This window comes from Conger conger, chromosome 9 (genome assembly GCF_963514075.1).
Source record: "Conger conger chromosome 9, fConCon1.1, whole genome shotgun sequence".
In the NCBI taxonomy this organism is placed as follows: Eukaryota; Metazoa; Chordata; class Actinopteri; order Anguilliformes; family Congridae; genus Conger; species Conger conger.
Window position 1 is genome coordinate 28,243,165 of NC_083768.1, and position 27,215 is coordinate 28,270,379.

A 27,215-nucleotide genomic window follows, 5' to 3' on the forward strand; every position below is an offset into this window, starting at 1 on the left:
CTGTCGCAACTTGTCTTTACGTGTCCCAAGTTCTTCCCACAGCTGAGCTGTAATCCACCCGGTAAAACTTTGCATAGTTTGCATTCGCGGATTTAAAAGACAAAGGAGGCTGACTCTGTTGATGTAGGTCTTGGGGAGTTGAAATTCTGTTTGCTTCTGTCAAGCTGTAATTAATGCATGCTGGTCACATTACATGGACCCTACTGTTAATAGTCTGTCATTTTAATGATGTGTAGAGGCAACAACAATTGTGTATTTTCATTAAGGGATTAAAACTAAATTATGTGCACTACTCTTATATCTACATTATTTCTGTGAAATTTAGGGTTCATATTTTATGGTGCCTGCCAAATTGGGGCCTTCCCCTTTTCTCCAGTATAATGAATGAGCTTCTAATAAGCAGATGAAATATGAAACATGCCCTTTAATGCACTGTATGGCATATTAATAACAAAGAAGCACTCTTAAATGTAGTGTGTAGTGTTGGCTCCATCATGAATTAGCTTTCGTGGTGATCTGTATTTCATTTATGGCATTAGTTAATTATGGGATAATGACCAAGGGGCTGAGCATTGTGCGGCTTGCATACCCGATGCAGTGGTAGTGAATTGCCTGAGGCAAAGCTGAGCTTGTTATCACGAATACTCAAAACGGAGGTTAAGCTATGAACTCAATCTTTTTCAGTGATACGTAACAAATGTGTCCTGTTTGAGAGCAATTTCAGAATGCCTCTTCTCCTTTACGATTCAGTATTTTACTGCATGGATGGCAACCCTAAATCAAGCTATACTGTAACTAGCCTAGCTAGTTTCTTCAGTCATTCATGGACAACAAGCTGATTATGCTCAAGTTGGCAGTGGCTGGTCACATTCTTTAACACTGCCATTTACAGAATTTTTATTTTTTTTGTTCACATTCCTTATATTGAGTCAGACCATTAATTTCTAATTAATTTAGAACCATTATTATGCTATTGCCTGCACTTCAAAGTCATTTATGGAAAAATAATGTACACCTCCCAGCCAATCAGAATTGAGTATTCGGCCATTGTATAAGATGTATTGGGATATGTTGTGTTGTCTGTGTGTGAGGTTCAAAAGTGCTGAGGATAGGGTATATGTAGCGGGGGTCAGGTCCATGTTGTATATCTGCTGTGTAAGAACACTTGCATAACCAGAGGTAGGCCTAACTGCTGGCTTTCGGTTTAGTGAAAAGGGTATCTGTACTGGGTGAAGCAGAGTGTGGAGGCATGATTACATAAGACGTTTTTCTCAGGCACAATATTTTGTTCTTAGGTCACATGTCATGTATTATGGGATTAGGTAGCACTGCAATAAATCCAGATTATACATTTTCTTTTTGAAGGATTACTGTACTACTGTGCATCATAAACATTGTAATATGTTAGATATGTAAAATAAGAAGGGGTGTTATTCTGTGGTGGTTTGTTCACTTCCGAACTTGTTGAGGTCTGATCATCGTCACATCTGTTTGGACGTGGAAGGATTTTGCTTGGGGCCTGTTCTAAACCAAGAATTCAAAGAAGAATTGCTAACGACTACAACCACACAGCGTTATTGAGCAGGACACACCTCAACGTCCTTTTCAGGCTTCACATATGCAGTGTTCAAGTCACCTACAGAAATTTTGAAGTGCTATCCTGAACCTGTCGGTTTCAAGTATGCACTAGGTTTATGTAGTCCATAATGCATTGTGCTTCTGGCAGCTGCTCAGAGTTGTCTCTTGGTGTCGTGATAACAGGAAATGATGCCCACTCAGAGAACCTATTCCAGTTTGAGGAAAAGAGATCCATCGACCAGCAGCCCTCCATAGTGTTGCCCTGGACAAATCAAAGCTTATGAATCCAACATTGGAATTTCAGCTCAGACTGGTTTCAGGAGTACAGAGCTTCTGTGTGTTTGCGGTGAGAAAGCTAGTCATCTGACTGACCCTGCATTACTCTTTTAATATTGACCTATATCCATTCAAGAAGCCGAGTGTGCCTCCAGGTTTCTCGCTCCCATCCTCCTGTGTCGCGATGTGGAATCGGCCTACTTGCATCTTGATTTCAACATTCATACAATTTGTTTATTAGGGATGAGGTTGTGTGTTTAAAATGTTTTAAGCCTGGAATATTATCTCTCTCTCTCTCTCACTTTCTCTCAATCTCTCACTCTCTCACTCTCTCATCTGTACATAAGTTTACTTGCACCTAAGGAAGACAATTTTCTCTCTCAATCAAACCAAGCGCCTTCACATTTCTACCAGCACGTCCTGCAGAGTCGGGTTGTTCGCATCAGAGAGCCAAGAAAGTACAAATCTCATTATGTAGCACAAAAAAATCACAAAAAAGGCAACACAATGAGAGTGGCCAGAATAGGTCACATGGCCTGTTCTTGGCCTTCGGATTGGCCCTGTTTTCATTCATAATGCAGTGCAGTTTGAAAGCTGTGGTTCCGGGTTCTCAGTGGCATGCATAAAAGCTTCGGGCTGTGACCTGGACAGCTGCTCTTCAAGCACAACATGCCATGGCCCTGTAACCCGATAACCAAATTACAGACACCCTTGAAACTGTATTCCTCCACCCGCCTCCCCTCCGCGTCGATGCTTCGCCCCAGGTCAAGCATTACAGTAGCTACGGAGAGTGTTACATTTACTACACTGTTCAGTTTTGGGACTGTTTTTCCCTAAATATGCAATCTGAACCAATGTGTGGGCCCACACACAGGCGTGACTGACAAGTACTGTGTGCTGCTGTACAGTGTAATATTATATTAAGCTCGTCAATGGCACCATGTTTTGATGCCATCTTACTTGTCTGATCAAAAACTTTGGTGCTCGCATACCAGGCAGTTAAACGATCAGCCCCTGTATATATTCAATCCCTTATCAAGACCTATACACCAACAAGACCCCTCCATTCTGCCACTTCGTGCCGTCTGGCGCCTCCTCCTCCCCACACCTGCACTTCACGCTCACGACTGCTGTCTGTCCTGGTCCCAAAGTGGTGGAATGACCTCCCGGTGGATGTCTGAACAGCAGAGTCTCTGACCTCCGTCAAGCGCAGACTGAAGACCCATCTCTTCAGGCTACACCTTTCCCTCCCCAACTCACCACCATGATTAGCCTTAGACTGCAATGGCACTTATGTATGGATTGTGTAGATATTGTTACTTGTATAGGTATTGTTGTTTTTTATTGGCTGTTGTATTGTTGTATTCTAGCTGCCAACTGTGGTATGCTAGTTTGAAAGTTGATTGTACTCTTCAAGTGTTCTGATTTTCTGTATGTTTACACTAGGACTCGGAACTGTACTGTCCTCTCAGATCCTCGTTGCACTTGTTCTTGTGTTTGATTTGCACTTTGTTGTACGTCGCTCTGGATAAGAGTGTCTGCTAAATGCCATGTAATGTAATGTAATGTAATGTAATGTCTCGTTCCCACAGGGTCAGTGGCTCGGCGCAGGGGAGAATGTGAAGCGCGATGGCCAACTTTGAAGCTTACCAGGAGTACCAGCGGATCGAGGACTTCGAGGAGGACTCGCCGCCCGGGGAGGAGGACCTGTTGGTGCACGTGCCGGAGGGCCTGAGAGGTAGCGGGAAATGAAACCTGAGCACTCATGCTGCTTCTCACACACGTTCTCCTCATTTCACACAGTGAGGGACTTAAACCTGAGAGCTCCTTCTCAGAAACCTTCTCCTCATTTCACACAGTGAGGGACTTAAACCTGAGAGCTCCTTCTCAGAAACTTTCTCCTCATTTCGCACAGTGAGGGACTTAAACCTGAGAGCTCCTTCTCACACACTTTCTCCTCATTTCACATAGCGAGGGATTTAAACCTGAAGGCTACCATCTCAGACACTTTCTCCTCATTTCACACAACAAGGGATTTCAATCTGAGCAAACCTGGGGAACATTAGGCTAACAGGCCTCATTTCTTGTCTAAGGCTAATGTCCTAATGTTTTTTATTTTCAACACCCCCCTCCCCCACTGTCTTTTCCTGTTCCACCAGTGCAAAGAAAGCCTGTGATTTTCTGTGGAGTGGCAGTCTGGACACATTTCTTTTAAACGCAGCGTTGCTCAGATGTAATCATATATGGCCAAGTTTTTTAGTGTCATGTCTCATGCATATTAAGTGAATTCTCTTTAAAGGGATTTGTGCAATATGAACAATGAATGACAATGCAAAACAGGCTCTGTGTGCGTGTGAGGGTGGTGCGTGTGCTTGTATGTGCGTTTGGTGTCCTGATCATTGGTTATTTGGATCTAAATCCCGGAGTTAAGTCCCTGGCTGTTGTCCAGACCTTTAATTGTGTTCATAGGGAATGCAGTGTGTTCACAAACGCAAGCCCTAAGTCCAGACAGTCAGAGCCTTCAGATGTAGTCTGGTTTTCACCTGCTCCACTGTTTTTCCCTACACTTTCAGTGATTCAAATGTTTTCCTTTTACTAACTTTTTCTTCAATTAATGCTAAACTTATAGCACCCAAAAGTAATGCTTCACATTATTTACCATTAAGTATAAACGCAGTTTAATAAGGAAGTTCTCAAGTCTGAAATTAACACCATTATTCTTCCTTACAGATTCATGGCATCACATCAAGAATTTGGACAACTTCTTCACGAGAATATCCTTTTGTGTCATATCGGCCCGTTTCTCAGAATAACGTTCAGTTAATTTGATCGGCTCTCGCTGCTTGTCGCTGCCTACGGCATCAGAAACACAGGTTTAAATGTATTAAACGCTGCCGTATTATTTGCCTGGGAAAAGCGCTTTATTTCCATGGAAGGTGGTGGATTTGGCTGTGGTGACATTTCGATTAGCGCGTGACACGACGTTGTGTCGGGGCGGGAGGAGCTGTAATTGAAAGCCATTTCCGAGAGGAATGAGATTTAGCGCCATGCCTTCCCTCTGCCAGCCATTTAATCTGTCTCTGGAAGACAAGAGGCTATTTGATTCATTTGAAAGTAGATGCATCTCGGATAACTTTTTTCCTTTAAATTTTAGAGTATTAGGGTGCTCCGAGGGAAAGAAAGCGTGTCAGCCCTGAAGCATTCGTACCAGGGAGACCTAATCTATAAACCGCGGTGTTGCTGGAAAAAGCCATTTATGTCCTGAAATCCCAAATGTTATCTGTTGAACAGAGCGAGTCATTATCTATCCACAGCATGATTTGTCCTTTATTTTTCTGTGATAACTTTAAGCGAGTGTTAATGTTCTGCCCCAAGGCTTTCGGAAAGTAAGACTCAAGAACTTGATTGTGTCTCTCAGAGTTAAGGAAAGAATGCATTATGGTTGTCATCTGGACTCCATTTCGATTAGCCACTTTGAAAACATGTGTAAAGTCTAAAAGTCTTTGTTCTGAAAACATGAATAATCACTAATTCTAGACACTTGTATGTCTAGAATTAGGCCCTGTGGACTTGAGTTTCCAATATATATATGTGTTCCAATGTATAATGTTATGGACTGATAACCATCTCACTAGAGAGTGTCTATGGGGTTTCCTTAATTCTCATTCCCACATCTACCATTTCCACCAGAAGAATGGCTTTGCCTGCATGATGCTGTCCGAGTTCTTCGAACTGGTGTAAGTATTGATCTATCTGTTCTTCATTTTCTCTATTGCTTAATAATATTAATATACTTTATTTGTATTGCACTTTTATTTGTGGTTCTCAAAGCACATCACAGAAAGGTGATTCAAAAAACCCAAAATATAAAATATAAATGGCAAAAATAGTAACTAGTAATAGTAACTGTGAAGAAATACATTGAAGTCAATGTCTTGAGTAATTATTGCAGTGAGCTAAGGTATGTCAAGACTTTAAAGGTGTTATAAGCGCAGCTATGAAGTTTGGTCTTGCATACTCATTTAAAAGCAGTCACTGTATTGGCCTCTGTAATTGGCCCGGGAAGGGCTTTGCACTAATAGTTTGTCCTTAGGAGGATTCACTATTGAACCTGCTGTAGTACTTGGCGTCCAAGCAGTTCAGGTCACACAGTACAGGTGACCGAGTGAATATAAACCGTGTTGGTTGATGAGCGAATAGGTTTTCTCTCTGCCCAGGTTGAACAGGTCTCTGCATTTATTGTCCAACCAGGCCTTAAAGTTCAGTGTTATTGCACCAGTCCCACACAGTAAATTGTATTTTTTGTAATTCTATTAATGATAACCGAAAAAAGAAATAGTCGTACTCTTTGATGTTTAGAACTGTTTAATATATAAACATTGGTCACAGTTGGAGAAAGCTTTACACCAATGGCAAAACAAGGACAAATGTGTCTGACAGTGAATACAGTAATTTACCGTAATGAGCTCTTCTGACTGTCTACAGTAGCACCCTTCCTGAAATTTGCACGGTCTGACTCAGACCTTCTTTTGGCCCATGATTGGTTATTTGAAAATTCTATACTGTTGCCGCCCAATTCAAAGACTAGCAATCACACTCAGGACACAGATCTCCTCGGAAACCCTGGTCATTAGAATGAATTGAAGCTGCCCTCTTGGGTTGCTGTCCTGAGTGTGCGTGGTAACTCGTTACTCTAACCATCGCACACAATGATATGGGCACCAGGTGTTCAAAACTGTATATTGCCAGCCAAAATGTCCTTCCTTACCATTACTGAGAAAATGAATGGTATTCATTGTTATATCATATAAATAATTTAAAAGTGCTTATTAAACAATGGAAAATACTTGCTTTTACATTATATTTTTCCTGCTCACACCCCGCACATAAGCCGTAGGTCATCCACTGGGAAATATTACAAAGCTGCGTAAAACAAGCAACAGACAAAGTGGTTTTTAATGGTTTTTATAATTTCTTTTACAATTTAAAATCTTTTTTAAAACACACTCAATAACACAAAATAATAATTTTAACAAAAACAAGCAAACTAGACAACAATTCTAAATTAAATTAAGCATAACTTTAAACAAAGGTGTGCAAACAGATGATTAAACAAATGAAAAACAAGTCTTTAGAAAAATCATATCAAAACAAAAGGAAAGCAACAAAGTGAGTTTTTAAGAAAACCCAAAGCGGGCAAGGATATTTAAAAAGCAACAGACAAAGAAATCAAGCAACAGACAACCTGTCATTCAGTTGGGCTTCACTGACGATGGCTTCCCACCCTGCCCCCCACACAGGCAGTTCCTGTTCGTGGTCACTTTCACCACATTCCTCTTCAACTGCGTGGAGTACGACATCCTCTTCGCCAACCGGGCAGTGAACCACACCACGCACAGCCAAAACCCGCTGGACAGGAACAAAGTGACCCTCCCCGATGCCATCCTGCCCAGCCAACAGTGCACTGAGAGGTAAGAGCGTCCCACTCAGCTTCCAGCCTCATAATGGCTTCCTTGACTTTCATTGGCCCAGCTCTGATCCTCATGTTGACGAAAAAAGCCAATGAAAAGCCTAGAATAATCACTAGATACTGAATCAGAATCCTGCGAAGCCATTTGACCCAAATATAGGGTGACCTGAAATGGAAGGCTACAGTATGTGTAAGAAAGTACTTTTCTACATGGTGAAGCTATATAATGCATAAATATGAAAATCTGTACTTTAACCCTCTGTGAAATGTTTGATTACAGATCTAAAATTGTGGAGGACTGAGCAAAATTAAGAAAAACTCTGAATTTGTCCAAAGACTTATGGAGCTCTCTGTATATACATACCCATTTTCAGAATTTTCATTTAAAGTGCTGCTTTCCTTAGCTGTGATAGGGCATGCTTGAATAATACATTACCTGTATCGCTTAAAGGCACTGAGAATTTATGAGTGACAAGCTCAAAATTAAGATTCTTTACGTTTGTATATTTTTTATATGCAAAGGGAGTGGAGTGAAAGAATTCGGCACAGTATGTCCTTACAAGAGGATTCAGCATTGGAGCCCAGTGAAAGGAGTCTGTTTGTGGCCAACCACTTTTGTAGGCCCTGCAGGCTCAAAACACACAGGGACTCTGAGGGGCCGCAATAGAGGCCCTTTTTCAAAGAGAACTTTGAAAAAGAAAAAACACCTTTCTTCTTCTTTTATATGGCCATCACCAATCAGCATGCTTTGTGTGTTGTCGGAGCTTGAAATCAGAGAGGCTCTGTCGAAGAATTCCACTGGTATTTGAAAGTGAAAGCGAGGGAAAGGCAAAACAGTTGATTTTGCAAGCCTGGTTTGCAAATGTTTGGTGCGTTCAAGCCCTGTAAGGGTATTTTTTCAATGTAAATCTAACCACGTATGTAGGCTGAAAATTCCCTAAAATTTAATGTGTAGACTGGTTTTGTGTATGAGTTTAACTGTATGGCTAATGCTGTCTTAAGGAGTTTTTTTTCCAACCAGTTATCTTAGCTTTAGTTTTCTGACAGCTCTACTATACTAATTCACTCTAGTACTTGAGTACACACAAATCTTTTGGTTACACTTGCTGTTGTTGGTGTGTATACAAATGTCAGATTTAGATATGATTGAGCTAATTGAATCAAGTCCTGAAACTGATCATCCTTTGCTGAACATGTTTCAGGACGGAACAACCAGACAATAAAACATGCGCATAATCCTGCTGAGAGGTCACAAACGCATTCTTCATTTTTTTTGCCTCCTGGAACAACATCTTCCTTTAGATACATTCCTCAGGTGGAACAAGGTCATGATATTATTCATTTTGGTGAAAGGAAAGAGATCTGAAAGGAGAGATCAGAATCAGTTGTTACACCACTGTTTTCTGCAGCTGCATTTGCAGAGACAGAAAAGCCATCGAAACTTAATGGAAACTCTTAGAGATTTGGGACCTACTACGAATATCTCAGTCTTATCTGAATTCAGGAAGAGGATGTTGGGTCATCCAAGACTTTATGTCATTAAGATATGCCTCTAGTTTGGCTGCATAGCAGCCATCTGCATAGCAGTGGTTGTTAATGTCTGCTTTATAATGTGCCCAAGGACCCAAAACAGATACTTGTGGTACACCAGAGCTTACCCTAGAATACTCAGTGGACTTATTCTGTACCCTAACAAACAGATTTATAAGACTGGATTTAAATCCCCTAAGAGCTTGCCCAGTGAGACCAACTGATTTTTCTAGCCTTCAGAGGAGAATGTGGTCTATAGTATCCATGGCAGCACTTATATCAAGTAGGAAAAGAATAGAGATACAAATCAGGGAGAGAAACAAGTCTTTCATTACTAAGAAGGGGGCTGTCTCAGTGCTTGTGTACAGGCCTACCTAATACAGTGCTCACTCAGTGTATGTTGTCAGCCAGTAAAAAAATGAGAGCTAGTAACCTACATATTTCTCAAGTATCTGATAATAATGGGGGGATTGAAATGATTAGCCAGGTTGTTAGGATCCAAAATCTTGAGTAGTGGCTTGATTTCTGCAATCTTAACCCATTATGGACAAATGCGGCCTATAGAAAACCTATAGAAAGAAATTTCAACGGTAACGCTGACGTCGCATCCATCTGTTTATGTACCGTTTATGTATGTTGCATCCACCCATAAGGGTTTAAAAGATGTTTGAGCGTAGCCTGATAACAGTGAAGAATTAGTTATGTGAAAAATAGCTCCTTCAGTGGTTTTGTGTGTATGGGGGTCTCAAAGACAATTGGATGATTTTGAAGAAGAAACTAATTTCATTGGTTCACTCTGAGGTATGTGAGTAAATAATTCAAGTCATTCTTTGTGGCTTGTGTTGTTGGTATAGTTGTCGCTGACTGAAAAGTGTTGTTGGTGGTCCTGTTTCGTTGTTTTGCCAACATGACCTCTGATGATGCTGAAACCACATGTTAAAGTCCTTAGTTTGCAATTACAGGTTTCTTAAATAGAGTATATTGCTCAACGAGGGGTGGCCTGTGTGCATTTGACCATGCGCCAGGTGCACTGGAATGAAACCAGCAGGGATTAGAGATCCCATCTGAAATGTCATGTTCTGATGGCAGTCAGAGGTACCTTTATGAAAGCAAGCTTTATATGTTCAAGGGGCCTAAAGTGAATTTCAGCAGATTATGGGACAGTGACACAATTCACTTTTATAAAAAGGGCTGTAATTCCTACACACATTAGGCTATGTGGATGCCCTCAAATTAAATATGAAGGTCTGAATTTAACCTAATTGAACCTAATTTGACCAGAACAACCTATTTTGAGTCACTGTCACAATAATTTTGTGTTTAACGGTAATTAAGCCTTTGCTTTAGTCTTTTCTTTTGCCATGTGTGTCTCCAGATTAAATTATGTTTTCTAGGGGTAAAAACAGTATTGAAAATTCCACAAGGGAATTTGTAAGGTATTACCATTTTAGTGAACTTGAACTTTCTATGCATCTTATTTGCTGTTGTAAAAGATGTGCTTTCCCGTAGGAAGTGTCCCCTCAGTCCAGTATAGAGAGAGAATCATTATTAACTCTGACAGTTGGTGGAGTTTTAGAGCCAGATACTGTAGGATATTCCCATCATGCAGAACATATAAGGCCTTTTTGCAATGGTGACATTCTAGCATTATTAATATTGCAAATAAAAGAATAGCCCGAAAATATAGGTTCTCCTACATTCTGCCGAGAGGCAGCACCGAGAGCACTTATTGTCTGTAAGCTCTGAGGCATATACACACAAGCATTTTAATTTTATTCAGTGTTCATATGTTACATCTTTTCAATTAAACAGTAAGTCATAATAAACATGAGGCAAGGACTTATTTAATTTATTATATTTATTATTCATTTTTCATTATATTCATTATATTTTATTTAAGCTGCATCCATTCCACAAGTAGACTACTCATGGCTAAATATAGCTATCATTTGGCACATCCTATTTTGTGCACACTGTATCCAAGACAAAATTTTAAATATAGAAAGCTCATATTTTTTTCAAAGTGAATTTCTTAATGCTGGTTAAGGCATCATTCGGAGCTGTGCGACTGAAGGAAAGTCACAGCCTCTAAGAGAAGCTTCTTATCTCTGTTGGGTGTGTATGGCCACATTTATTTTAAACAAAGAAACGGTTGCATTCAGTCTAACAAAAGTGCCACAGGGACGGTGAAGCCGCAAACCACCTGTACAGGGTCTCATCAGGAGCCTGCGCTTCTGTTCAGGCAGATGGGTCATGGCAGCCCAAACAGGTCGAAAGCAGCCACGTGGCTGAAACTAATCATTCATACTGTAAACACTTGGGTTGCGACACTCCCTCCTTAATGCCATGTGTCAGTCAGGTGATGCTAAGGAGGAGCACCAAAGTAACGGATAGCAGCGGTTACGGTGTGACCGAACGGAGGGGCGGAGGGGCCAACGCCATCGCGAGTCCTAAACACCACTAAACCTCTCACGATGAAAGTAGGACTCTAGCATTAAATCATCTTGTCTGGATTGGAAATTGGAGCCCAGAAAAAGGGACCTTGCCTCCAAGCACCGTGGGATTTAAAAGTTTCTGTCTAACCAATTGAAACGAATGGCTTTTCCAAATCTGACACTTCAAACAGATAAGGTTGTACATCTACAGGTGGGCATGTTCCTGGAGATCTAGGTTTTCACTCCAACGCTAACCAAGCTCATTAAACTCATTCAACAGCTAGAGATCTCATTGGGCTGCTAAATAGTAGAATCAAGTGTGCCAAATTAGAGTTGAAATGAAAACCTACAGGGTGGTAGATCTCCAGGAACAGGATTGGGCATCCCTGGTTGACAGAATTGATGAATGGTCACACTTTAAACCTGTGTTATGTGTGCTGGGTTTTGCAGAGCAATTTTCTGTGGATTTCAGGGTTTTGAAATTGGATAGCTGAGGTGGGGAGAGGGGGGATCCTCTGTTATGCAGGAGGACTCATTGCGCAACTGAAGCCCATATGCTGTAAACAATCTGGAGAGTGGCCTTTTTTGGTCTGGGTGGTGGCTCTCTCTGTCCATTCTAGGGTTTAGCTCACCCTTCATAGGCTGTGCAATCTTTGATCACTTCTCATGGTCAGCCGGATGGTTCAAGTCCTCAGTTGTTGGAATTCAGAAAACTGTTGCCAGTACTGTACTGTACATGTACAAATTATCTGATGTTGGAATAGGGCACTGGTCTAATTATTTCCAGTCTTATTGCCATGGCAGCTGTCGTCATGTTCTCTGAATAAATCTGAGGGTTCAGCGAGCGCGGCTTCCTGACAGCTGAGCGATCTCCCAGAATGCCGCAGGGCTGCTTTTCCTCGCCTGTCTGAGACACAGGAGGGACCCTAATGAGAAGAGAGCTTGTTACCAGCAGTAAAGGGCCCACAGCTTGTGCTCATCGACCACATCGTCAGCACGCAGGCTCTGGAAAGCTTCACCTGGAGGAAGATGCCTGATGAGTGCAGAGTCCCGCCCTGAGACCATCGCTGCCTTTTTCCCTATGAAAACAACGAGCACACTGCCTTGTGATAATTCACGCATGAAATTTTTTTACCCATTGAAGCATAGGTTTTTTTTAATGCTTTTTCTAAATTCTAAATTGTTGTTCTCAAACTCCATTGCTTAGCAGCAATGATTGTTACATTAGAATGTTCAGTTAAGGATCTTTCGTGATCTTACTCCTGAAAGAGTTAAATCCCTGGCTTTTTCCGAGAGGGCTTAAAAGGAAATTCCAGGAAGCTTTATTTTGCCTCTCTTTAATATGCGCAGCTCAATCACACCACCTGGGGCTGTACATTTAATATATAATCATATTTTACCACACAGCTATCATGTAACTGGTGCTATAAATGAATTTAGTCTTGTCTGGGGAAAATTATTTGTCTGAGCCTCGGGCAAATGGGTAGCTGAATGTAAGCAATTTGTATGTAAGAATAATTTAGGTAGACCCTGAAAAATCACAAATCACATGAATGAATGCAAGGTATGTCCTTCCCACTGATTTGTAATGACGTGCCTGTGATCTGAGAACCCTTTTCTCTGTCTACCTTTAGAATGGATAGAGGATATCGAAACACTGATTCATGGTTTTGGACAGTGCAGGAGGAAAGATGGAATTAAGGAAAAATGGTTGTAATTCGACTACAAAGGGGAAAAGGAATCACCCCAAGCAAAGGTGTTAATTCAGTCCAATCGTGAAACTCTAAAACTAGCAAAAGGAGCAGTTGACTGTTCATTCCTTGGCTCTCATTGGCACAAATCTGAGCCCCATGTTGACAATGCCAAGAACAGACTAAAGGCGATCAAAAGCCTAGAATCAAGACTAGATGCTAAAAGCTTTCTTATACCTGCACCTGGGAAGTGATTGAATTCACCTGGCAATTCAGAAGCAGCTGAGAAATTGCACTAAACCAAACCATACAGACTGCACTGTATATATTCTATGGTCAATTGTTCAGTTGTTTTTCCCTATATTGTTTTAAGACTTTAACTTTATTTCTGCTAATATGCTGTCCAAAGTTTACGCTGAGCATTTCTCCTGTCAGACACGATTAGCGTTAGGGGAGGTACTGAGGAAAAGCACCTGAGCGCACCGGCTTGCTCGGCCTGTAGCAGGCTTAATGTAGCATTCAAGTAGAGCCTCGGGGTGGACAGATGCATGGGTGAAGCTACTGCTTCTTTAGCTTAGGCTTCAGTGCAACCGTTAGGCCCCGATGAGGGAGCCTGCTGGGTTCTCCTTTCTGTTTAAATTGCACTTCCCAGTACATACGCTCAGTGATGACTAGGCACCTGTCAGTGGCTCCTGCCCCTCCCGCCCCCCACTGAACCGAGCGCTGTGTGTCTGTGCTGCGAGGTCACTGCGGCCGGAGGTGTGTTTGCTTGTTTTTGTTTTGTTTGCTGGCTCTTGGTTGGGTCTCATCACTATGTCATTCTTGACTGCTCTATTTGCGGGTCCGACTGAAAACAACAAGTCTAATGGCAGTATCTGTTTAAGGGGTCAATTTCAGCTTCTCATTGTGGGGCAGTACTGCTGAAATGTAATGTGATGCACCATTATAGTATATCCAGTGGGGTGCAAAAATTTGGGCACCCCTGGTTTAAATGTCTGTTACAATTAATCTGTATTTGCAAACCTGAACTATTTATTTTCATTTTTTACTGTTTATAAATTGTAAACAAAAAGGAAAAGGTGATTACTAAGGCCCAGACCCAGGTGATTTACTTGTTGGGCCTTCAATGAAGTGCCTGCAGGAAAGATGGAAAGGTTTTGGGATGACCACCACAGTCCCCTGACTTCAATATTTTAGAAAATTTGTGGAGAGATCTCAAACATTCGATGAAACTGTATCACAAAACTGTATTTTATTTTTTATTTTTTTATAAAAAGCAATCTTGGCAATGGCCATCAAGAAAGAAACTTACTTCTCCTTCCTTGTGCTCCTTCTCTCTCCCAGGATCCAGGAGAACAGCTGGATTATCTTCCTCCTCATAATGGCTGGCACCTTCTGGGTTTACCGGCTCATCAAAGTCTTCTGCAATATTCTTAGCTATTGGGAGATCCGCCAGTTTTACATCAAAGCCCTGAAGATACGGATGGTAAGTCCATTCGGCTATCTCCGCGCTGCAGGTAATGAGACAGGCGGTGGACAGCCTCTGACTCCCCCCGATGTGCTCAGTTGGGTTGTAGATATGTACTTTGTTATAGATATTACCACGATAATTCTGACATGCATTCAACATGCCTTTCACCAGGATTTTGAATATATTATCCAGTGCTGCTGCTTTTACATCAGTGTCTCAGCATGGAGCATTAGCAGTCATGCTCATGATTTATGGTGATTTGGCCTTGAGCTGATGTGGTGGTCTTGACCAGAGCTAACCTGCCTCCCCTCACGTTCCCCCCGCAGGACGAGCTGTGCAACTTCACCTGGCAGGAGGTGCAGGGCCGCCTGATCAGCCTGCAGCGCGAGCAGCAGATGTGCATCCACAAGAAGGAGCTGACAGAGCTGGACATCTACCACCGCATCCTGCGCTTCAAGAACTACATGGTGGCCATGGTCAACAAGTCCCTGCTGCCGGTGCAGCTGCAGGTCCCGCTGTTGGGCGACGTGGTGTTCCTCACGCAGGGCCTCAAGTACAACTTTGAGCTCATCCTGTTCTGGGGGCCTGGCTCGCTCTTCCAGAACAAGTGGAACCTGCACCCCAGGTACAAGCGGGCTGGGAACCGGCTGGAGCTCGCCCAGCAGCTGAGCCGGGTCATTCTCCTCATGGGCCTGGCCAACCTGCTGCTCTGCCCCTTCATCCTGGTGTGGCAGGTGCTGTATGCCTTCTTCAGCTACACGGAGGTGATCCGGCGGGAGCCGGGCAGCCTGGGGGCACGGCGCTGGTCGCTGTACGGACGCCTCTACCTGCGGCACTTCAACGAGCTGGACCATGAGCTGCACGGGCGGCTGGGCCGCGGCTACAAGCCCGTCTCCAAGTACATGAACTCCTTCACCTCGCCACTGCTGGCTGTGATGGCCAAGAACGTGGCCTTCTTCTCCGGCTCAGTGCTGGCCGTGCTCATCGCCCTGACCGTGTATGATGAGGACGTGCTGACCGTGCAGCACATCCTGACCGCCATCACCGTCCTGGGCGTGGTCATCACCATCACCAGGTGAGATGGGGAGGGGGGCGATTCACACCAATGAGGGAAGCAGAGGTGATCCCGAATGTTTGTGTTTTGGCAGCCCAGGGATTCTGGGAAGGTTTTATCTGTGTCTGGCATGTCTAATGCTGTTCGGCAAGCTCTGTCGCCATGTTCCGTCTGTGTTTTTAAGTCATTTACTGTTATGAGATTGCCTATTCCACCGGGGTCATTCCATGCTGACTGAACCAACTTGCACCACATACCGTCTCCAATTTTCTTAATTTTTTGTGTGTTGGTGGGTATCAAGGTGAAATTAAAATACTCAATCAAAATTTGAGGTCAATCAGTCAAACAGTTTTCGTGTTAGCGCCCTTTAAAAATTAGGCCTAAATTCCTTGAAACTGGTATTTTGGCTGTAGATCATAGATCTGGTGTCTCGTTTTTAAAAAAACACTAGTTTATAAGGTCAAAATTAAGGTGTTTTCATTTCACCTTGATACCTACCAACACACACAACATTAAGATTGTGCACAAGTTGGTTGAGTTGACATGGAATGACCCTCATCTCTGCAAAAATAATTGCTGACATAATAGACCCCAAGTAGGTTGGTCATCGTGCATATGTGCGTGTGTGTCCCAGGTCCTTCATCCCGGACGAACACATGGTGTGGTGTCCGGAGCAGCTCCTGCAGTGTGTGCTTGCGCACATCCATTACATGCCAGACCACTGGAAGGGCAACGCCAACAAGAGCGAGACCAGAGACGAGATGGCGCAGCTCTTCCAGTACAAAGCGGTAAGAGACACCCGTTCGACTGGTGAGTCACCCGTGCGGTCAGAGCAGAGGCCCGTGCCAAAACCCTGCTGAACCACGTGGCACTTCCCGAAAAGAAGCAGCTCATCTCACTGTGGGAAATTGATTCTCGAGTCCAGGGCTGATGTCATCGGCTGTGAGATCCTCAGATCACATATCCACCACTAATGCGCATTTCTGGTTTCTTTGTAGCCAATTTCTGTGACGTACATACACAAGTACATTTTCCTACACCATGTTGGTTTCTGCTGCCCCAGCTTGTAGTATTCTATCTTACTTGGTTGTTCTTTGGTGTTTGTGGCTTTAAGTTTAGTTTATAAACCAAATTGACAGGTTATGTTAGCAATAACAAATATATTCAAGAGTCAAAAACAAGATTACCAATGAGAAATTGATTTAGATTTTGATAAAAAATGAGGTAACAAGCATGCAAAATCCCTTTGTCAAATAAAAAGATCCATGATCCAGAACAAGATCAATAAGATCCTCTTTAACAGACTTGGCACCATGTCTATATATGGGTTGTTATTATTATTGGGAGTTATAGAGTGTGTTGCCTGGTAGGGTTTGAGTTGGGGTGTGACGTTTTTGAACACTTGTGGGCACTCAGGTCTTCATTCTGGAAGAGCTGTTGAGTCCCATCGTCACACCCTTCATCCTCATCTTCCTCCTGCGGAACAAGTCCCTGGAGATCATCGACTTCTTCAGGAACTTCACCGTGGAGGTGCTGGGAGTGGGTGACATTTGCTCCTTTGCCCAGATGGACATCCGTCGCCACGGCAACCCCCAGGTGGTGTTCTTCGCTAGTCTTCCTGCATGAGCTGATGCTGTTTGCCTAATAGAGGCGAAAACAGATGAAGCTGGTCTGTGAAATGTTTGCTTTTAACCTCAATGGAAGTGCTGCCACTTTGCATTTTGAATTCACTAAGTTCTGCAGAGCACTGATCCATATACTGGTGTTTCCCTGTGCTTATGTTGCACAGTAGGGTTGTAAGAGCATTTGGGACTGCAATACAAATGAAATGCTGATCTGATTTTCTGTGAAGATATGAACACAGTGTCTGTGTGGTGTGCACAGGCTCCTTATATGCACTGTGTGGTGCATATAAGGCACCAACCATCACAACGTACGTCCACACACACACACACACACACACACACACACACACACACACACACACACACACACACACATGCACACACACACTTCTCTCACCTACACCTCCTTCCAACCAGAGCTGAGAGGGCAGTAAAGTGTCACAAATGTCATTTTAAGTACCTGCCTCCTTCCAAATCTACCGTTGAAGCCAGGAGACAAACAACACTTAAGCCACAAATGTCATTTTGTTAGTAAATTGTGAGTAAGTTCCACAAAAAGCACATATGCACACCCTTCTCCCGCAGCAGTCTTTGCCTTACCCAGAGTCAGAATGGCAGGAACACGTCAGGCGAGCTCACACCTCAGCGTCCCTAATGGTGCTCGATTTAACGCCAGTCTCTCCCCCTCACCTCAGTGGATGTCAGAGGGCCAGACGGAGGCGTCCGTCTACCAGCAGGCGGAGAACGGCAAGACGGAGCTCTCCCTCATGCACTTCACCATCAAGAACCCGCGCTGGCAGCCCCCGCAGGAGAGCTCCGTCTTCATCAGCCACCTGAAGGAGAAGGTGCAGCAGGACGCGGTGGGAGGGCCCTCCCCTCAGATGCTGCTGTCCGAGGCCCCCCTCTGCACCTCGCTGCTGTCCAACGAGTCCGCCACCGCCGGCGTGAGTCGCCCTTTCCACTTCAGCCAATCGCACAACACGATGGTAAAGGCAGGTGGAACAAGGGCAGTGGTAATTGGTGCATACTTTCTGGCTGCTGCCGAGGGATCCCGGAAGTACTAGCCAGAAATGGTCTACCAATCAGCATCGCTGTTGTTCTGTTTCTTATTAAGAACTTACTCTGTGATTGATGGAGCTCCTCTTGGGTTCCAAAGCGAATGCTGCATTCATGCCACACTTGCTCTTAAATTTGACATGCAGTTAAGCACAATCATTCATTACACTTTTTTTTTTTGCACAGACTCTGTCTGGCAAGTTAGTTCCCGTGATTGCTGAAATCCTCACGCTTTTAAGATAAAAAATAATTCTCGCTTTTAATTATTAGTCAAAGTTAAGGACGAGCGTTGATTGAATTGCAGCCAGTCTTTGTAGTGTCACTTTTTTTGACAGAATTTGACAGCCAACCCGAGGTGTTACTCACATGAGACACAGTGAAATATCTGCCAAGTTTGTAGAAGGGACATAATTAGGTGGTTTGAAAAAACATTTTGGTTTCCAGAAATATCTGCTGTCATTGTGAGTGAAGCAGGCATTAAAAGTTTCTCATAAAAAAAAAACAAAGAACGTTTTTATAATTCACCTTTATCATCAAGTACAGACCCGTACCGGACACTGTAACCAGCATCTGAATGTGATTGTACCTGCATTTGTCCACGCGTGTGTTTACCCCTGTCTGTGTGGGTGTGTGCGTGCAGCCAGACGGCCTCCTGGCGAGCGTGCTGGCTCACCCTGTGCTGACTGCGTCAGGCCTGCCGGGGCGTGACCGCCGCTTCATCGCCCCCAGCACGGCCGCCTCGGCCGCCGCCAGCGTCCTGGCCTCCCTGTCGGGCTCTCAGCTGCCCGGCCGCGCCCGCCCCCACGGCTCCCTCCCGGCCAACCACTCCCAGAGCCCCATGTACTGCAGCGACCGCACCGTGGTGGACAGGTACCCGCAACGTGCCTGTCATTCTTAACTGAGCGCACTAACGCAGTCACTACTGGTGATGGCGCCAGTCGGCAAGAGCAGAGATCCTGTAGGAAATTAATGAAGCAGTCAGTTTCAAGTCGCTAAAATCAGAATGTAGTCGCTAAAATCATAGCGGTTTTCAAAATACCAGAAAGCTGCTCTGCTTTCTGCACCAAATACCAGCTTACAACCTGGATTTGGACTTTGATTACCAAGGAGCCTGTGGCTAAAGGCATTAGCCTTTACAATTAAACCGTTCATTCTGCAACCTAATGGTAAAAGTCGAACCAAACTATTATTATCAACCAGGTAGTCTGGTTAGTTAGTCAAGCTAGTTGGTCTGCTGTTCACATATGTGGATCATTGAAGGCAGTTCTTAGGGTTAAAATGCTCTGCGCAGATGTAAAGTGTTCTGTCTAAACGTGTATCTGCTGAACAGTTCTTTGATTGACAGCCTTAAACGCGGTGTTTGTTGTTTTCGGTCAGCATGTGCGTGAGTGACTCACGGATCCGCAGTCAGACGAGTTCCGCCCTGCACTCGGAGTTCGCCTCGGCTGAGATGAGCCTCCACGCCATTTACATGCACGAGGTGAGCAAACGTGAGGGCCGAGCAGTGCAGTGAATGCCACGAGCACCCAGGTTGCATTTACAGGACATGTACGTGCATGAGGTCAGCAGGCCTGTGTGCTGTTTGCACGCGTGAGATGACTGCATGAGGATTTTACACAGCATCTACACTGAGGAAGCGAGGTAACACTACGAATGTACATGCCATCTACTTGTGTGCTTAAAGTTTATGGGGCTTAAATATTTATTTTCATTTTCAGATTATTTTTCCCTTTTGTGTGTTTTTTTTATATATGTGACATGCAAACCATAAAATGCAGGAAAAATGTGCCCAAAGATCAACATGTTTGAGCAGTTTTAATTGAGAAGGAAAAAAAAACACACACTGACCTGTGTATGAAGAAAAGTCATTAAAATAATCTATTTTATTGCCAGTCTAGCCATATTTTTTTATGCATGTATTTTAGTATTTGCTCTGCACCGAAGATGACCTGGGCCTTAGTGTAGCTGAGCTGAGATTGGGGAGAATCCCAAGGTTAAATTGTAAATAAATAAACCATGTCATTGTTGTAATGGTATGGACTGGGGGTTTCTGGGAGTCTGAGCTCATCGAGCAAAACCTAAAGTTGTGAACTACACAACCCTTGATACTGTAGCTTAGCTGCCCGTGTGCGGGTCTCTCTCAGGTCCACCAGCAGAGCTCCCTGCCCCAGCGCGCTCCAGGACAGTGGCAGGCTCCTGTGCCAATGAGGGACCTGAGCAGCCATCCAGGTCAGTGACCCAGTCACCCCCCCCCCCCCCTTCCCTGAAAAGAGCATCTTACTAATGTTGGTCAAACAAGGCTTCACAGTCCCCAAAGAAGGTGCAACTAGCTGTGTAAAACTTAACAATATAGTGTCTGTTTTATTAGCACAGCTGTGCAGTATTATGTCCATGCTATATTAGATCCAGCTGTGCTGGACAATGTTAGTGAAACTGAAAACTCAGAGCATGTTGATGAGATCCAGAAGAAGTCACCATGAAGATTTTTTCTCTCTCGGATCTTGACTTCCTCCCTTCTGCCACGCCCGCAGGTGCTCAGCTGCACCCCTTCCATACGGGTAGCCACTCTGTCCCCACCCCCCTGAGAGGATGGACAGAAGAAGAGGAGGAGGAGGAAGAGGAGGAAGAGGAGATCAACAGTCAGTCTCCACCACACCAGAACGCAGGGAGCAGTGGTTGAAGTGCCTTAAACATCCTGGGGTATGTGCTGAGAGATCAGTGTTTCATTAATATGCCTTTTCCACAGTGTCCTGTCAGCAGGTTGTAAAGTTTTGGTTGATTGTGTTGGTTTCCTTTGGTCAGGAATGGAATAATGTTTCCAGCGCTACATTGTTTATAACAGGAAGGGCTGTCACCTCAACTTCTGATATGTTGCCTCTCAAGTGATGCATCTGATCAGAACTCATTTGCTGTTTGTTTTCATACCATTATCAGCCCTGTGCTAAATGCAGCTGTGATTATACTGTGTCTTTTTGAGGATGGTAATTTTCTGGTAATTTTTTGTAATTTGAAGGATTTACATCTTCAGAAGCGTTCTACTGAGGTACTGTTTCATAATGTCAGGCTGAAAGATCTGGTGATCTGATCTCATCCCAAGTTCTCTGTATCCTGGCTAAGCAGTAGGATATACTTGGAATCATTAATGAGACTCATCCTCATTCATCCTAACATAATTCGTCACAAGATAGAAAGAAAGCTTAGTGACTGAATACCAATCCTGTGGTTACAGAGACCCCTGGTGGACTATAATCAAAATGCATCTATTGAATGGTTGGAAAAATATTACATTACATTACATTACATTATTGGCATTTGGCAGACGCTCTTATCCAGAGCGACATACAGTTGATTAGACTAAGCAGGAGACAATCCGCCCCTGTATGTTGTATCCACTGACTGAGCACTTTATTAGATACACCTACTTATTCATGTGGTTTTCTAATCGGCCAATTGTGTGGCTGCACTTCAGTGAATACATTCATGCAGACACGGGTCAGGAGCTTCAGTTAATGTTCATATCAACCATCAGAATGGGGAAAAATGTGATCTAAGTGACTTTTACTGTGGAATGATTGTTGGCGCCAGACAGGGTGGTTTGAGTATCTCAGAAACTGTTGATCTCCTGGGATTTTCATGCACAACCATCTCTAGAGTTTGCAGAGAATAGTGCGAAAAACAAGAAACATCCAGTGAGCAGCAGTTCTGTGGGCAGAAGGTGACAGTAACGTAAATAACCACACATTACAACAGTGGTATGCAGAAGAGTATCTCTGAACACACAAAGCATCAAACCTCTAAGTGGATAGGCTACAGCAGTAGAAGACTTAATGAGTCAAAAAAAAACTTGTCTAATAAATACCTAATAAAGTGCTCACTGAGTGTATATTATTGTACGCAGCCACCAACTACTGAGATGCTGAGCACAACAGTATACTAATGAAAAATAACCACTCATGTTAAAGTCAAGTATATTGAATTACTGATTTATAATCCCCCAGTTCGATGACATTGTAGCTTGCCTGTATAACAACATTTTTTAAAATTCTGAACCATATCTCTCTTTTGTCCGCAGGTTTTTATAAGTTTTTTTCTTTTTTTTTTTTCTTTTTTTTCTTGAACGTCGTGGCCTTAGATCATCTGTTCGAACCTTACCAGTGTTGGCTTTCGGACAAGTCTGTTAAGAGTGCAGTGTGCGGTTGCAGGAGACCCCAGCCCAACCCAGCCTCCTCCTCACGCCACGTCACCCCCGTCCCGGAGGCTGAGCGGGGGGCTGCGGGGGCTCCACACGTCTTCCTGCCCCCTCCCCACTTTTTTTGCTTTGGTTTCTTCCCCGTGTTTGTGATGGAACCGCCGAGCGCTTCAGAAGCACTGCAGCCCCGTGTGAGCGGCGTATAGCAGCAGACCGCTGCTCTTTTATCTGGCACTGAGCGATGGATGCAAGCGAAGCCAATCGATCCAGACGGTGTGGCCGCACGCTGTGATCAATCGTGCTCTCTCTGTGTGGCGGCTGTTGGCCGCAGCAGATGATATCCTTTTCCCCAGCTTGCTGAAAGGATGCGTGGCGGTCTCTCACTGCTTCTGGTTAGTTCTTGGGATGGGTGGACGGTTGAATCGGTGGAAGAGAGCACATCTGCCCAGTTGAGAGAGCTCAGTTTGGTTATCCCGCACCGTTCTTGACGAGTCTTGCGGACATCCTCGCTCGCAAGACTGCCAGGCAGGAAGCTGCACGACGCTCACTAGAACGTCTTCCACAAAAAGCTTGTTTTTGCATGGTTACTCTGCGCTTGTGGTCTGAGGTACATTCTGTGTTCACCAGTAGGGGTAAGCAAAGTTCCTTTCATCAAACACTGCATTTAATTTACGCCAAGTACCGTCGTGCTGCCTGGTGTTGGAAGAATTTTGGCGCATTTTGCCGACCGCCCTCAGTCAGGACACCAGCAGAAACCGAATTATCGATATCAACTTTTTCCATCATCAGTCCACTTCTATTCTTTGAACCCTAAACTTCTCTACTGATGACAAGTCAAGGTGCTACCTAAAATCAAAAAAGTAAGAACAGTCATCAGAAATGGACCACAAGGAAATTGAACTGTTCAAACCATTGAAGAAACGTAGACATTTCACTGCATTTCCACGATGTCGTCATTTGAGCAGTGGCTCTTGAAGTCTGTTTTTCCTGCGTTCTCCCTCTTCTTTCAGGATGCCTCTAGCTGAGTTCCACCACCTCAACAGAAAGCTATGGAGAGGCTGATACGTATCTGTGTGACAAAGGCCTCGTTGGGCCAGATTGGGGGGTGTTTTAGATTAGACAGATGCCTACTGGACAGTGTTGTCCATCGGGGTTGCTGAAGTTGCTGCTAATGGCAATGTCATTATAGAGAGTAGGTATAACTTTGATTCAAGATTTTCAGTGTTACTTCTTGAAAGTTGATTTGATTTGGGTTTTTTTTGTTTTATTTTTTTGTTTTTTGCTTGTTCTAAGTATGCATCATTCATGTTTTTGGTTTTTGTAAAAGTAGCTTGGAACAAAATCCTCCAACTGCTTCTTCAGGCTTGGGCTGATGGAAGTTATGATGGAATTAGGACTGGTGTCGTTCATTCAGTTTCTTCACCATGTGGTCACAGGGTGGTGACCACAGGGTGGTCGTCATGGTTACCCGCACTGGGTGGCTTGTATGTAAAGTAATTAATGCCAAAGGTATTATTTCTATTTTTGTATGTTTTATTTATTCTGCTTTAATCCTTATGTCTGTTCAATTACAGCACAGTTGGCAAGTTGACTGCTTACGGAGGCTGTGTTTCACAACATGGTCATGCCGGGTGATTACGCATATTTGTACTTTTTAAAACCGTCTTGTCACACACCGCATGTTTATCAGATGATTTGATATAATCTTCTGTCTGTGACTTGACTTAATTTGTTTTCCCTTTCAAAACAGACAACCCCCCCTTCTCCCAAAATACACAAATACGGGAACCTAGTCCATGTTTGTAATGTTTCCTGGTGCTTTCATGTAAGTTAATCATTAATTAAATTAATTGACAGCATATAGGCCTATGTGTCTTTGAAAGCTTGACTAATTCTCATTTTTAGCAACCATTTTTATTGCAATGGCTTTCATTAACATATTTAAACAAAAGAAATCTGGCAGGTGTTATGCTTCCCCCTATAAAAACTGAAGAATCCAGGAATTTGTGTTCATGCATGTTATATTTATGTATCTTTTGAGCCTGCAGATTTTGTTACTGGAGTATTTGTTCTGCCATTTATTCTTAGTTCAGAGAAATGGCTAATCCTTTACATTGAAAGAAAAATCTCCAGGAAACAAAATTTTTCAACTCAATGATTGGCATCCACTGAAATTTATATTTTTCTATTTATATTTCACAATGTATGTATATGCCCCATTTGTTCATTCATTTAAACTTAATGTATTTATACCAAAAACGATTAATGCAATCCAACAATTATGACAAAAAGACAAGCCTGAAAGGTGAATCTTTTTATTGAGATTTCACAACCTGATCGGCAATGTAAACGTATAAATATGTAAACATATACGGATGGATTTAATTACTGTTATATGTTACAAAATAATCTATGTTATGAGTCAAACTACTTGGCAATTTGTGCGCTCATGCTTTATGATTTGGTATGGCATAAATACCATGGACGCCTCTTGTACGCACACTCATACCCCATATCCCCTGACCCAAACAACGTAACAAGCATTTTCCTTCCAGCTATCCTTGTATGCATTTTATCAGTCGTAAAGCAATACAAAATAGAAATGGATGATCAACACAAATCGTGATTATCTCTCCTAATGTTAACATTATCATTGTACAAATGATCCCCTTTCATTTTCTATTTTTTATGAAGCTATAGCAAGTGTTAATTACAATGTTTGTACATAATACTGAATGTATAACCTGCCTGTAAACCACATAGAACTGTACAGATTTTTTTTGTTTGGGTTTCTGTAGTAAGGAGAGTTTAAGATAGAGCTTACTGTGTGTTAAGCTAACACTTACAGAGCGTTTTGCACTGAGAAAAAAAAGAAGTAATCAAGTAACAAGAGTCTGCATTGTGCATTGGAGGTTTTTGTGGAGTACGTAGAACTCCAGCTGGGGTGAGCAATACCCCTGACTACATATAAAAAATGTAAAAACCACACAGTGTTGTCTTTTCAGGATGTAGGGTCAAAAATGACAATAAACCTTCACGCAACACTACATCGAAATAATATGCTCCTCTGTTGATGGGTATTGCTATTGATATTCATTTGCATTAAGTGTATTAATTCCAGAAGCAGTGGGTCATTGGAATGGGTAAAGGCAGCTAAAGCATAGTCCTTGTGTCTGATATGTGGCTGGTTCCCTGCCTGCAGCGAAGGATGTACTGTAGGTCCCAGGGGGGACAGGGGCGGGGGGGGGGCACGCCCAACTTTGGGAAAACATCTGGTTCTTTTAGTGTCCCCCTTCAAAAAAGAAAATGTCCTGTTTGTTCCCCAGATGAGATTGACAGCCTTGCCTGCAGCCCTGTACTTCAGAACGTGTACTGTGGAGTCAATCTGTGTTTTCCTGCTTGAAGTCTTTTTTCTGAATGCCTTAGGGACTAGAATAGCTTCCATCTTATGATTCATAAACCTGTGAATGCTCTAACAATTTGCAGTTTTTAAGTGCGTTTCGCATTTTACTTTTTTTGTTGGCGTGTGTGTGCGTGTGTGGTTGGGGGGGGGGGGGGGGGTTATTGTAACAAAAGAAAATAGCACATGCAAGCCGTTTTTGTATTTTTTTTTTATTTTGCGGCTTTTCTAGTAAGTGTAAGTGTGTGTGTGTGTGTGTGCGTGTGCGTGTGCAACTATGTGTTGTGGTACCAGGTGTGTGTGTGTTTGGGTGGGAGGGGCTTCTCTCTATAACACATGTCTCTATTACGCTCAGCAAATGTTATATTAATAGGGACATGGCAAGGGCAAGGCTTCTGTGTTCTTCCCACGTCAAACAGCTGCACAGTTGGCTCACAACATCAAAATCTCTCATTACACTTTGGGCACAGCTCCTGTAGCAAGAAGTCAGGAGAGCCTAGCTTGCCTTTGTCATGGTCACTCTTAATAAAAATACTGTTAATCCCTTCATAAAAAAGTCCTCTCTCATTATGTCCCATGGCCTCTCCACTGACGCACGCCCCCCTTTTGCACACTCTTCAACTCTGTGTTTGTATATGAGCAAAAGGTGAATCCTAATCCTAATGTACCACCCTGCCCATTACCTGTACCCACTCCGATATCTTCTTATCCACTATAAACCAGTTTAAAAAGCAAGACGACTGGTCCAAGGTGCTAAGTGCTTGGGAATTCATATTTATTTTTAATATATATATATTTTTTGTTTATTTAAGAAATACCTGCTGAAAACAAACCATGCCATTGCAGGACTCTGTTCAGCGGGTTCTGCTTGGTTTACACTGGTTTCATGCAAGGACAGCTTTATGAAACATCTTACAATTGAGTTTTCTGTTGGTTAACAGGGAAAAAAAGCAAAATCCTTTTGTGTGTGTATTTAATGGATGTAGTGTGTTGAAAGATATTGTATTTGGTTTAAAATAAAAAAAATTTAAAGATTTGCTTTTGTTGTTCTGGTTTGGGTTTTCATTTTCCTTGTAAATCTGTAAATGCTTGCAAATCATGTTCTTTCATTTCTTCAAATTGAACATTTTTATTTTAGAATGGTTGCAAAAACTTTTCATGTCTCCAAATTACCGTCTATCAAACTTGCTCCCGTAACATTCCATCAAATTCTACTGAATTCAGGCAACACCACAGACATAAGATCAACGTAAATGTATTTATTCACAATCAAATTTGTGCAAAATGTGCAAAATAGGCTTATTCTGTGTCTAATGAAAGAAAAAAACGGCACAGTTCAGTGATTGGCAGCCAGAATCAAGCGCGGTGCTCCTCTCGTGTGCGGGGCTTGATTAGTGATTCCTTTTCTTCTCTCTGCTCTTATGCAGTCTGGGTGCCACC

At 43.0% G+C, this 27,215-nt stretch overlaps 1 protein-coding gene across 5 annotated transcripts in view; it reads left to right on the forward strand.

Moving 5' to 3' along the window:
* atg9b (autophagy related 9B) overlaps window positions 1-25,910 on the forward strand; it is a 30,800-nt gene extending 4,890 nt beyond the window's left edge. For 3 of the 5 annotated variants that reach the window (XM_061255489.1, XM_061255488.1, XM_061255490.1), the window contains 14 exons: window positions 3,447-3,592; window positions 4,585-4,628; window positions 5,527-5,591; window positions 7,155-7,325; window positions 14,325-14,466; window positions 14,778-15,526; window positions 16,140-16,293; window positions 16,922-17,101; window positions 17,826-18,074; window positions 18,827-19,056; window positions 19,564-19,666; window positions 20,331-20,415; window positions 20,718-20,886; window positions 22,259-25,910. In XM_061255489.1, coding sequence (XP_061111473.1) covers window positions 3,484-3,592; window positions 4,585-4,628; window positions 5,527-5,591; window positions 7,155-7,325; window positions 14,325-14,466; window positions 14,778-15,526; window positions 16,140-16,293; window positions 16,922-17,101; window positions 17,826-18,074; window positions 18,827-19,056; window positions 19,564-19,666; window positions 20,331-20,415; window positions 20,718-20,866 — 2,430 coding nt within the window. In that variant the 5' untranslated portion in view covers window positions 3,447-3,483 and the 3' untranslated portion in view covers window positions 20,867-20,886; window positions 22,259-25,910. Of the gene's footprint in view, window positions 1-1,174; window positions 1,925-3,446; window positions 3,593-4,584; window positions 4,629-5,526; window positions 5,592-7,154; window positions 7,326-14,324; window positions 14,467-14,777; window positions 15,527-16,139; window positions 16,294-16,921; window positions 17,102-17,825; window positions 18,075-18,826; window positions 19,057-19,563; window positions 19,667-20,330; window positions 20,416-20,717; window positions 20,887-22,258 lie in introns of those variants that run through there. The other 2 variants (XM_061255491.1, XM_061255493.1) reach the window with 2 other exon arrangements.
* Window positions 25,911-27,215: the final 1,305 nt, after the last annotated feature.